The 13,487-nt window shown below is 44.0% G+C and overlaps 1 protein-coding gene across 4 annotated transcripts in view; it reads left to right on the top strand.

Annotated features, from left to right (window-relative positions):
* Positions 1-13,487, top strand: part of LOC126517380 (uncharacterized) — a 147,965-nt gene that overhangs the window by 92,084 nt on the left and 42,394 nt on the right. For all 4 annotated transcript variants that reach the window (XM_050167092.3, XM_050167094.3, XM_050167093.3 and 1 more), the window contains 3 exons: positions 3,238-3,333; positions 9,791-9,911; positions 11,342-11,450. In XM_050167092.3, the coding sequence (XP_050023049.1) occupies positions 3,238-3,333; positions 9,791-9,911; positions 11,342-11,450 (326 nt within the window). The remainder of the gene's footprint in view (positions 1-3,237; positions 3,334-9,790; positions 9,912-11,341; positions 11,451-13,487) is intronic.

Genomic DNA, 13,487 nt, shown 5'->3' with positions numbered 1-13,487 from the left:
TTAGGTGAAAGGAAGGCTAGCTCAATGGCCTTCTTCTCAATGTCGACCTTATGAGCCCAACAGTTGTCAACGAGCAGGAGGACTTTCCGTCCACAACGCTCAAACTTTTTGTCCATCTTCGCTAGCCACTGTCCGAACAGTTCCCCTGTCATCTATGCCTTTCTCTTGGCCGCGTAGTCCACCGGGAGGGACCGGATCTGGGCGGTCAACGTAGAACAGAGAGGAGGCAGCCGCTGCTGCCTTCTGGCCGACCCCGCGCCGGTTAGATTTTTTCCCGATTTTGCTTTCTCTCGCCGTTCTCTTCGTTCCGGAGGCGACACAGCCTTGTGTGTATGCAGTAAGTGCGCTTCTCTGGCCGTGTACCAGGCGCCACGCTGCCGGCACGGTGGCGCGTAGTTCGAATTATCCGTGGCGGAACGTTCTCGCGTTTGAATTAATGGGCTTTTTTATTCACAGACTTCTGTGGAGCTTGGCCGGACCAAATCGTACAGTTCGAATTATCCATAAATTCGAATTATTGAAGTTCGAATTAACGAGCTTTCACTGTATCTTGTTTACTTGGCAGGAGAATAAATTGACAGAACATTTCCATTTGTGCCCACTTGTGACTTGATACTAGGTGTACTATGTATGAACCATTTATTCGTTTTGTCATAATTGTGCCATATGTTGCCGTAACCATTGTGCTATGTTCATCGTCATAGTTGCAGTCGTCATGCTGTCATCGTGATCACAAATTGCTTATAATCACTGCTAAAATTTTCACAAGGCCAGCCAGTGATGCATACAAGTTTTCAAAACACTCAAAATGGATGTTGAAAACCATCCACTGGTCATAAAGCGAATGCTGCAAAATTGCAAGTCTGTAACACATCCGAACAAAGTCCAGCTTGCTTAGAACTTCCATCGGTTGATAAGCACCTGATAATACAGTGGGAGCTGGTGTGGGCTCACTGTACGTCTCCGCGCGCGGCGTCGCCAAGTGGCCCCCGAGAAGTGGAGCCTCACGACGCGGCACGACGGCGTACGGTGATAGACCCACCGCAGGTTCGAGCACCGAGCCGAAAGACCTAGCCGGCTCTGTTCGTACGCATGGGCGCTCTCCCAGGAACACAAGGCGTCCAGGACAGTTAAGGCGTTTATTGATCACAAATGGCCAACAGGTACCAGACTGCACCCAAACACACGGAGTACACTCGGCGCCCGCGGTTCCCGATGGCGAGGAAGGCGGGTTACACGCCGCGTCGAACAGTGGTTTGCGCGCGCGGGCCGAAATGCGTTCGCAAACGCTACCTAGCGCTTTCCGTCACCGACAATGGTCTGCGACGGTTCGGACACGCAAAATGTGACGCACTGAGCACCTGCGACTACCGCAAGGGCGGAACGCAGAGCCACTCAACAAGCCACACTTACGCAAGCTGACAAAGCACGTGAACATCCCCAGGCCGGGGCGTTGGGGACACAAATAGCTGGTCTCTCACGTACCTTGCAGCTTGCCTCTCGTGACCGGCGCTCGTCCCTGTCGCAGCCCGACTCCCCCGCGCACGGCGATCGTCCCCAGTCGGCGCTTCTTCCCTACGTCACGCCCCCACGACCCAATCGCAGGGCCGCGTAGCATGACGTCGCGGGACGCGGTCGCGGCGCCCGGGGAAAACCGCGCGGTCGAGGGGCAGGCATTTGGGAGGGGGTTTCCTCGCAATGGCGAATAAGTCCGGAGCCTTAGGCACAGCAACGACTGCTCCCCGGTAGACCGAAGGAACTCCCACACTGGATATATCGAATATGAAGGAGATCGAAAAAAAATTTGGTATAGTTGAACCTCGCAATAACGAAATTTGCAGGGAACGCGACAAAATTTGCTTTCGTGGGAATTTCGTTGTTGTGAAATGAGACAGCACAGATGCATCACACAACGAAACTTTACTGTCAAAATTCTGTCAGCCTTCTTTGGCAAGCTTTGCTCGAGGATATAGAACTGCAATGCCGACAGCACAAAGTGCGTCGCATGCGTTGATCAGCAGTGGCAGCACTGCTGTGGAGCAGTATTCTCGGTCGATTGCTTTTGGAGATACATTCACTTTTGCGAGACTTTGTGTAACTCGGCACTGGACGCAGAGCTACAGCGCATGCAGCAGCATTTCTCCAACGCATGCTGTTGCCCGTAGGCGCTGACGCATCCACTGCAGAGTGCAAAAGTGATCATACCTTGCGTACCCGAAGGCAAACGATCGAGATTACGGCCCCTTGGTGCAAATCGACGTCCAGTGCCAAAACTGCATGCGATGCTTGTCTGGTGGCACCGAAACCAACGTTCCTGAAGCTAGGGATGCGTATTCCCGGACGATCACTCAATGACGGCCCAATATGTGGCACTCCATGCTGTGACTGCCATCGCAAGTGCCATAAACAATTTTGTGAATTTCCTTGTTTTTGCTGCATTTTTCTCACCGAGGCGCACCTTATGCAGTGCACTGCCACGATCTGCGATCATTGTTCGAAACACGCGTTCAGTTTGCATTCAGTTTTGCCTCGCGTGATTGGACTAGGCGGCGTCGAGTTGTCAGCTGCAGGGAAACACAAACTGAATTCGTGTTTCAAACAACTATATGCGATCTCGCCTAGCAGGTGTGCAAAAACCGTCGTTGCATGTCGGTAACAACATGCCTGCCGCTTCAAACGGGAGATCAGCAAACAAAATGGCATCCATGATGTGTTTCTGGCGCGATCGGTTCTGGCGCTTCATTGTTTCTGTAAACAAAAATGGCAACACCCACACAAGTGTAATATGGTGGTATTATACAAAATTTTAGTCCAAAACAATCGCATTTGAGCACATTTTGGAGCCTGCTAGCCTTGCGCGAGTGGGTAATATGTGGGCTTACGTTCCAGGCAAATTTCGTTGATGCAGGACTGTAGTACAGCGACATTTCGTTGCTGAGAGGTACGAAATGCATTGACTCCTACGGCCATTCACCGGGGATACGAAAATATTTTGTTGTTGGGAGAATTGCGTTGTTGCGAGATTTTGTTCTCGCGGGTCCCCACTGTATAGGTAATTCGATATAGAAAATTAAAATATAAAAAAATTTGCTAGAGGATTTTACAGCTGTTTGTTTTATGCAATATAATTTGTTATTTGTGGGTTCGATATAGCCAGGTTCAACTGTATTGCCTTTTCTTTTCAATCAGGCCTGTCTCAGTGAGTGTTATTGCCTTCCCTGGATTTGTGGTTTGCAGATCCCCGAAGTTGTGTACAAGTTGACATCGCTGACCACGCTGTTCCTGCGCTTCAACAGGATACGAGAAGTCAGCGAGAACATAGCCAATTTAACGGTGAGGACATTGAGCATTCTTTTTGTCACCTTTTACTTGTGTTCTGACATTTTAATTAATATTGTTTTTAAAATCTCGGCTATTTGCATGTCCTGCTCAAAGTGGTACAAATGCCCTTGCTACTTCCAGGTGTGAAACTTATGCTAAGTGTGCCATATGTCATGCTGTCACTTCAGAGCTGTGACATTGCAAACCTTATACAATACTTGAACATTTGGACCGCCTTTGTGCTCACTCAAACGATTGCATATCGTATCATTGCGCTTATAATGGAGACCTAAAATTTTGAACAATTAAACATTAAAATCAGGATGTGAGTTATGTGCAAAGTTCGCCATTCAAGGTTCTGCCACAGTAAAATTGGCAATAACATTCTTTTTGCATATACTTCATCACTAGATACAATATCACGTACATGCTTTTATAAAAAGTTATTCAAGTTATGCTTAGTATCATGTATTTAAAGGGACACTAAAGTGAAAAGTAATTTCTTCTGCATCAGTAAATTATCGTTCTACAACACCAAAAACACCACTCTTACAATGATAAGACGTTTGGTGAGCCAGAAAAAGCGCAAGAACGAAATACGGATGGTGACGCCTAAAGCTCCCACACCTGGGGGCTGTGAAGTCTCGGATTTTGATGGCGTCTTCTAGGGCCTACTAATTATATATAGCGGTACAGATTGACTACATTGTGTTCTAAAGGAACCAAATATTAAACATGGCAAGTTTCGGGAACATTTATTAAGCCAACGCGGCTCAGATGCGAAAACATACTTTGGAGTCCCTGAAGTCACGCTGACGTACCGGCGCTGGGGTTTCGGCACGAAATTCGAATACTGATACTTAGACCTTCATTTTCTCATCTATTAATCAAACTATTTTTTTGAAATGACTGCCTGCAGGGTTCTCAAACAATGCTTCATTAGTCTAAACTGATTTATTATTTCGCTTTAGTGTCCCTTTAAGCATTCACCCAGACTTATCTTTCGAAGTACAGTAAAACCTCGTTAAACTGTACCCGCTTAAACAGTAGTTTCGTTTTAAAAGTAGTTAAGTCAAATCCTCGACTCAGCGGCCATTGAACATAATGTGTTTTGTATCCGCATAAACCGTACCAGCTTATTGCGTGCGCATCGGTTAAAACGTAGCGTTTCAACTTTTCGTCGCGCAAACACGGCGGTGCGACGTCTCCATCGGGCGGCCTGGCAGAACAACCAGCCTCATAGATTGGAACAACGGCCTCCAAGCACCCTGTGCGTTTGCGCGTGAAGCCACATCAACATCAGCGTCATTTCGACGCATTGCCAGAGAAGCGAGGACTCGCGTCATTCCAAAGCTCGGATAAAAAAGACGCCGGGTGCTCAGCATAGAAGAAAAATTAGACATTGTTCGTGCTATCCAACGTGACACGAAGAAGTCAGCGCTGGTACGCGACAAGGATCTGCTGTTGACTACACTGTATGGCATTTGGAATGCGGAGAAGTTGCTCGGCAGCGCTGCTGCGATGACGAAGACATGTCGGCTACGAGGTTCGACTTTTCGCCATCGTTGCCTCTGTTGTTGCCGAAGTGTCTCCTAGCGACAGTGATAAAGACTACATGGAAAGTGACAGCACGGGCGATTCAGGCCCGACAGTGGCAGAAGCTACGCGTTACGTCAGCCTAATGAATGTAATCGTCGCAACGAGAACAGAGGCACGATAACGTAACTCTATTCCAAACGAAAAGTATTCCAAACTCCGGCACCCAGCAATGAAAACGCGCCTCTGGGACTTCTGCAGCACTACTGCGCGCGTGCACGAAGAATACGTAACGCCAACGAGGAATCTGCCATGCAAGTGTTTGCCGAGAAGAGGGGGCTGGCTGAAAAGCTGGCATGCAGCTTCAGTAAATTTGAGGCCGCGGCATGAAACGAAAATAACACTTTTGTCGCGCAAAGTGAATAAATACTGCATGTTTTTTCCCCCTTTCATCGCGCTGTCTCCGAGTTCCGTTTTCGACAGGTAAGTGGGCGATCTCATGCGATTTCGGTTAAACAGTACTGCCGTTTAGTACGTGGTTTTTCCGAGCTCTGGCCAACTACGGTTTAACGAGGTTTCACTGTACTGTTTGCTGGTGTTAATGTGAATTTACATTGCTATTCCTAATGAAGCTATAATCTGTCCTTTGCCTTACCCATGCTGAGTATGCCACAGGGGCTCAGGAACCCGGTAGACATTTTCGTTCGCCATTTATTTATTTATTTATTTATTTATTTACAGTACCCTCAGAGTAAATATACATTATAGAGGGGAGAGGCTACATAAAGGAAGTAAAAAATAATATACAGGAAAGGCACAGTATAAGTAAAAATAGAAAATAACACTAGCTCACTAATTTACACAAAAATAGTAGTCGCAGTTCACCATACAAATTTCATCATACACTTCAATATACAGGTTGGGAATGATAGGTAAATACATACATAGTTAACTTGAAAAAATAGTACTTATACAATAACAAGTCACATGATGTATCGAGCGCTAGGTTAATGATTTACATGTAGTTAACTAAAGCATTTCTAAATTGAACAGGATTACTTATATTAACAATAGATGCTGGCAGACCGTTCCATTCGTTGCATGTTTTAGGTAAAAATGATTGCGAATGTGTTAGTGTGTTGGAGCGAGGAACATGTACCTTATGCGTATGATCTCTACGTGAGGAGATGAATGGTGCTGGGTTAATCCATGCCGACCGAAGCGCAGCGTTCTGGTAGTAAATCTTATGAAATAAGCATAGGCGTGACTGTTTCCTGCGGGTTAATAGCGAAGGTAGGTTCAGAGTAGTCTTCATTTGTGTTACGCTTGCTGTACGATGGTAATTAGCTAGTATAAACCGAGCGGAGCGATTCTGGACACTTTCAAGGCAGTTAATTGAGGTGGCATGATGTGGGTCCCATACTGATGATGCATATTCCAACTGTGGACGGACATATGTCGTGTATAACAAATGTTTGAGTGATAATGGTGCGAGCGAGAAGTTTCTACGAAGATATCCAAGTGTGCGATTAGCTTTGCTCGTTATAAAGTCGATATGGTACTTCCAGGATAAGTTATAGGTTATATGGACGCCCAGATATTTGTAATTTATTACGCTCTCTAAAGGAATGTTATTAAGTAAATAGACAGGACAAGCTTCATTAGTACGGGATATTCGCATTGATTTACACTTCTTGACGTTAAGCTGCATGTGCCATTTTATAGTCCAGTTATGCAGTGTGTTTAAATCGTCCTGAAGAGATGAAATGTTAGCGTCATTAGTAATTTTACAATATATTGCGCAGTCATCTGCAAAAAGACAAATTTTAGACGAAATGTTATCAGGTAGATCATTAATGTAGATTAAAAACAACAGCGGCCCAAGCACAGACCCTTGTGGAACACCTGATATAACTGGGGTTAGAGTTGAATTAACTTCATTAGCGCTTACAAATTGCATGCGGTGTGTTAGAAATGCTTTTATCCAATTAAGTACATTAGTATCAATGTTTAGTGCACTGAGTTTAGATAGCAGTAATGTGTGGTGTACTTTGTCAAAAGCTTTAGCGAAATCAAGAAAAATACAGTCCGTAAGAAATCCTGCGTCCAAGTTGGAATGCAAGTCGTTAGTAAAGCAAAGAAGCTGGGTATCACAGGAGAATGTTTTACGAAAACCATGTTGGCTAGAGGTAAAGAAGTTGTTAGATTCAAGGTGATTGATTACCTGAGAATAAATTACGTGCTCCATTATTTTACAGGGTACTGAAGTCAAACTAATGGGCCTATAATTAGAAGGGTTATGCGTATCGCCAGATTTATGAATTGGAACGATCTTAGCCGTTTTCCCATCTAAAGGCAATATGCCGTTGTGAAGCGACTGAGAAAAAAGTAATTCTAAAATTATCGAGCAGTACTCACTAGTACTGTGTAAAAATTTAATGTTAATTCCATCAACACCACATGACGATTTCAATTCTAATTTATTTATAATCGATTTAATACCGTTACTATTAAATGCTATGGGATCCATGTGGGGGTATCTTTTAGGCCGTATTTCGGGAGGAGGAGTAACATGCGTAGACGGCGAAAAGGCCTGTACGAACGTGTCATTTAGCACGTCAGCGCATGCGTGGTCGGCGATTGCTTTCCCAGTTAGTGAAGTTAGAGTAATCTTTCTAGTGTTATCTCCTTTCATAGAGCTCCAGAATGCCTTACTGTTAGTTTTCAGTAGCTTGGAAAGGGTAACGTTGTAGTAGGAAAATTTTGCAGACCGTAAATTTGAAAAGTACGTGGCGGCAGCAGATTTGTATGAGAACCAGCGTTCAGGATTTAGTGACCGTTTAGCGATACGAAATAGGCGTTTCTTTTTGTTACTTAGTCTGCTAAGGTGTCTGTTATACCACGGTGCATTACTATTTGAATATATACGTCGGACTGGAATATAACGATTTATTAGATCAGATACTTTGTCTTTAAAGAGGCGCCAATTTGTCTCGACAGAACGATCAAGATGGCCAAGTAGAAACGTGTCAAGAAAGGAAGCAAGTTCGTTGTTTATTTCCGAGAAGTTAGCCTTTTTATAATCTTTTATTTCCTTAAATCGTTTACGTTTCAGTGGTAGTGATATCGTGAGTGTAAAATGTAATGTATTGTGGTCGCTAAGGCCAGGTAAGTGCGTTATCGGGGATATAATATCAGCTGATGATGTCAGGACGAGATCAAGTAATGATGACGTAGTGCCTGTTACACGTGTTGGAATAAGGACCGTTTGTACTAAGGTAAAGTCAGAACAAATAGCGATAAATTGATTAGCCTCACTGGATGATGGGTTAGAGAAGGGAGATGTGCTTGACCAATTTATGTTAGGAAAGTTAAAGTCACCCATAAGAATTATCTTTGCTCCCGGGAATCTTACTGTTAACTGATTTAGACAGTCATGCAGGTGATCACAAAACGAACTATTCGAGGGTGGCCGGTAGCAGACGCCTAAGATAATTTTTTTGAAATTAATGGTTAAACAACACCAGATAGATTCAATTTCAGTGATTATCGGTACGTTAAAGCACTCAACGTCTTTACTAACAGCAAGTAATACACCGCCCCCTATTCTGTCAGTACGGTCATTCCGATACACAACGTATCTTTTACGGCAATGAAACAATTCTTCATTTGTTATTTTGTTAGTCAACCAAGTTTCAGTTATCGCTATTATGTCAGCATCTGTGTCATTGACCAGAGAACACAATTCGTCCCTTTTGTTAAATATACTGCGAATATTAGTGAATACAACAGAAATAACATGTTTCGATGAAGTGCAAGCATCTCCCCTTGCGTTTCGCTATCGCGAGTTCTGCAAGACACGACCTGAGCGCAGAATTCGAGGATCGGAATTTCTGTTTCGTGGCGTTATTTCGTAGACAACATCGTTATCTAGGTCGTAGCCGTAACATTTTTCTCCCACGAATAGTCTTCTGTAACGTAGCCTGTAGGGTACATTTAGTCCCTTGCCATATTCCGTTAACTTATGTCTTACATTTCGCGTTGCCTCACAGAAGTCTTCGCTCACAGTCAGGCTGCTTCCTTTTAGAAGAGAGCTCTTAGACACAACTTGTTCTTTGGTTTTATAAGAGGAAAACTTAACTATTATCGGCCGTGATTTTTGTTGACTGTAGCGACCAATCCTATGTGCACGCACTATGTGGTCGCAAGTTAAACTAAGTTTTAAAGTGTTATTTATCAAATCCAGGGCTTTTTCCTCTGACTGCATTGAATTTTCTGTTGGAGTATCCGGTACTCCAAAAAAAAACAGATTGTCGCGACGTGAGCGATCTTCCGCGTCATCAAGTCGTGCACGAAGCGTGTTCGTGTCAGTTACTACATCATCAATCTTGCCGCGCAATAAGCTGACATCCTGTTTCCATTCATCAAGGATGGCCGTCTGGCTTTCCACGTGCTGCAGTCTTTGATCGATGTCAGATATAGCATCTGAAACGGTTTTTTGCTGTTGTTTCAGCTCATGAATTGTCTCCGACATAGAATTTTGTACAGATTCCATTCTAATATATCTTTCATTTAGGTCCCTCACGGTTTTAAGTACTTCAGCAAGGACATCGTCCTTGGATGGGCCAGGATTGCTTTCCACGTCACCACACAGTGAAAGAAACAAACAAACATTGTTGCCATTTGTTTGCCGTTTCGTTGTCCTGGAACTCCTAGACATTTCTGTGGCCAAATAAGCATTGAAAAGTGCACAGAGATGGGTGGAGCGAGTTCAGCTTCCACCAATGGTAAGACCGACACAGTCTCAGTGGTCCATCACAAGCGTAATCTGTCAATCTGGCGCAACTTATTTCTGCGTTGTGTCAACTTTTCACGTTATTGGTCATTTCTAGTGAGGCAGTGATAAGCCCCATTGATGGGTTCATCTGCGCAGAATTTGACGATGCTGAGCCTGCGGGAGAACAAGATCCGGGAGCTTCCAGCAGGCATAGGCAAGCTGACGCAACTGGTCACCTTCGACGCTTCCAACAACCACCTCAAGCACCTGCCTGCGGGTGAGCTCACCGTTACGATGCATTTAAATGTGGCGACATGCAGTACGTGTCTCACTTGCCTGTTGTGCGGTCTTTCAAAAACATTGCGTGAACTGATCCTGCTATGATATTGCAGGGTGAAAGAAAAGGAATTCTTCGCCAGAAATCAAATGTGTCTTTGATGCATTTGTTTTATCTTATTGCAAGAATGTGATTAAAGGAGAGACCAGTAGTAGTTTGCTTCCACCACAGCACTTTTTGTTACTAGTTATGTTGTGGGAGACCAATATTCACACAAATACAATTGACTTCCATTAGTTCAACCATGATGGGACTGATGAAATTAGTCAAATTAAACGAGAGACAAAATAAACACCAAAACATGCCGTTGAATCATTTGGCAGTATTTGCTCCAATTCTAATGTGTCACCGGATCAGACATTTTTCATTTATATTGTAAATTTTTTACTAAAGATTGGCAAGAATTATAAATTCTCAGAATATGCAACTATCAAGTTTACAACTCTGTAACTCGGCAATAAAAAGTGATATCACAATTCTGTGAATTGCATCTCACAGTACAATTAAAGTGGACAAAATTGATATGGTACACATGAATCTAAAAGAAATCGGTAACATGGAAATATAGTTTTTGCAGAACCCTTGTACACAACGTAAAAAATTCACGTAAGGTATAACGTGATATATCGAATTTGTCCACTTTGAATGATCTAACGGGTGCCGTTTATAGAACCGCGATATCTGTTCTTGATGCAGAGCTATTAATTAATCAACTTCGTGTGTCTATATTTTTTCAAACTGGCGAATCCTTAAAAATTTTTTAACAAAATTCAGGCCCAAATTCGAAATTCCTCTTCTAACAGTAACTAGAACATAACTTTCTCTCTCAAACGCAACAAATTTCGTTAAAATCGGTCCAGGGGTTATCTCAGAAAAGCATTTTTGCATTTTACATGTATTCGAATAGGCTGTGTCAGAGTTGGGCCCGAGCTAAAGCTTCCTCTTAAATGTACGTCGTGTTGTCATTGGTTGACTGCTGATTACTTGTCGTGAATGTTGTACCAGATATAAGATGTCATTGCCAGCTGATTCTGTTGTTCCACAAGATGGAAAATTCCAATTTCATGCCATCTAACCCCTTCCCCCCCCCCCCCCCCCCATTTTCTCTAGTCCTGTTCCAAGTATAAGTGGCACTTCGCGCACATCTTCAAGCACCACTTAGTCTCTTGAGCTTGACGCTAATGTTTCTCCTTAGTGTCCGCTTGAATAACTGTACTTGATTACTACCTGCTTGAGTTGAGATTTTTTGTTTCACAACTGAGGTTCTCGCATGGAAAAACTCAGCATGCATGTTGTGGTGTACACGATGTGCCTGCCTGCTCGAAATGAATGAATCACTGTGGTGGTTGGCGCGTTTTCTTTCTGTGCAGAGATTGGGAACTGTGTGCAGCTGTCGACGCTCGATGTCCAGCACAATGAGCTTGTGGACCTGCCCGACACGATAGGCAACCTCATGGTGCTTTCCCGGTTCGGCATAAGGTGCGCCCACTCCCCTCTCTCACCTGCCTTGTCTTTAACCCTTTCGCTGTCGGACCTTTCTGGCCGTGATGCACCCCCAGTGTCGGCTTGGTTTCAGGGAATGAGCATAACAGGGAATGAACATAGCAATTTATTTTTGATTATGATTGGTATACAAATAACGTAGTCAATGCTATATGCACATTTCAGTGTACTGCAGCTGCTGTTAGTAAACATCATCATCATCATCAGCCTGACTATAAAATCCGTTCAACATCTGAATCTGGCGATGCGGAACCCTCTTCCTCGCATGCGACTCTGTCCGGGTCCGAATCCGCGCTCGGCTCGTATTCTAAATCGGAATTGAGCCACCGCACCAATGAGCAGACGAAGGTCCCGCGCGCTCAGCCATCCGAAAGTAACCGCGCGCTGGGAGGCTGCGCTTTCAGTCGCCCGCACAACGGAAAGAAATGGGACGTTGCGTGATCAAGAAGACAGAGGGAGATGGAAAAAGGCTAAACAAAGTTCGAAGGGCTTTACGTTTACTGCTACAAGTCGGAAGCGAGGGTTCGGCGAGAGAGCGAAAGCAGCAATCGAGTCACTCTTTTCGGAGAGGCAACAGCACGTGCGCCTGAACTTGACGCGGCGGCGTAGCAGACACACCAACAGAAGAAAAATAAAAACCTTTAAACGAGCGGAGATGGCAGAACAACCCTTGAACCCATAACCACACGCGCGCGACGCATGATCCAGCGAACGCGGAGCCACCGCGGCACTTAGCAAAGAAAAAGTGGGGAGTGGCAGTCGCACCGTACTCTTCAATACATGGGTTAACACAGGTCGGGGAGAATATACGAACTTGTAGAAAGAGTCAACAGATGGCGTGGCCAATTCAGGAGCGCCAGCTTTGCGCTCAGGCGCAAAATTTTGAACGCACGATAGAGAACGTACCGGTACGTCAGTGACACCGTGGGGGGGAAGCGCGATGACGTACCGGTACGTCCGTGACAGCGAAAGGGTTAAGAGGAAGCTCGGCAGCTCCCATCTGTGTATACACACGCATGGAATCGGAGAAATAATTTTTCTCTGCAACCACTGCATATATTTTGGCGAGGCTTGTTGTATTTAAAGTAAAATCTTAATATCTAGTTACTCTAGGTAGGAGATGCTAATTTAGGCCGTCTTTTTTGCAGAAATTGTTAGAAATTGCTAAGTCAAGGAAGCTCAAGCACCGAATCTCAACTATAGGGAAATCAGGAGCCTCAGCGCTCTTTCAGTCTCAATTCAACACGCTGACTCACCTTTGCTCAGCGCTCCTTTATTCTCAATCCGACGCGTGGACACACGTTTGTTGGCTCCTGCTTTCACCTTGTTCTCGTTTTGCTCATTGTCTTGAATTTCCATCTCCCACCTTCCCCATGCTTTCCCTGAATCTCAGCTCTGTAACTCTGTAATAAATGATATCACGTTTCTGTAAACTGCATCTACTAAATCTAAAGCAGATAAAATTGGTATCTTGTACACCACTCTAAGCACGCCACTAATTTGTTGTAAGTAGGACTTTTATAAAAACCTCATAAACATAGCAACATATTCATGTAAGCTGTCAATTTACATGTCAAATTTGTCCGCTTGAGATGCAGTTTACATAACTGACATCTGTTCTTATTAATTTATTTATTTATTTAAAATGCCCTTAAAGGCCCTCAAGAGTTATGGTGCAGAGTTACGGATTTGTACACTTTGTGTTTCAATGTTTAAGAAACTTACTAGTTTGCCAAAATTTTCGTCAGAAGTTCCAGCTGCTAAATCAAAATTCTGCTTCAAAATCAAAATTCTGCTTCAATAAGACACTAGAATCCTACTTTCGCTCTCAAATGCAATAAATTTCGTTCAAATCAGCCAGGCGGTAATCTCACAAAAGAATTCCTGCGTTTCACATGTATTTGGATAGGAAAATTAGAGTTGGCTCCAAGATTAAGCTCCCTTCTAATATTTTTCTTTTAGTTGTGCTTCCTCCGTATGGCGATGCAACTTACTTTTTAATATTCTCACTAG

This window comes from Dermacentor andersoni, chromosome 11, assembly GCF_023375885.2.
Source record: "Dermacentor andersoni chromosome 11, qqDerAnde1_hic_scaffold, whole genome shotgun sequence".
In the NCBI taxonomy this organism is placed as follows: domain Eukaryota; kingdom Metazoa; phylum Arthropoda; class Arachnida; order Ixodida; family Ixodidae; genus Dermacentor; species Dermacentor andersoni.
The sequence above is the reverse complement of the archived record's forward strand: the minus strand, read 5'-3'. Positions and strand labels throughout refer to the sequence as shown.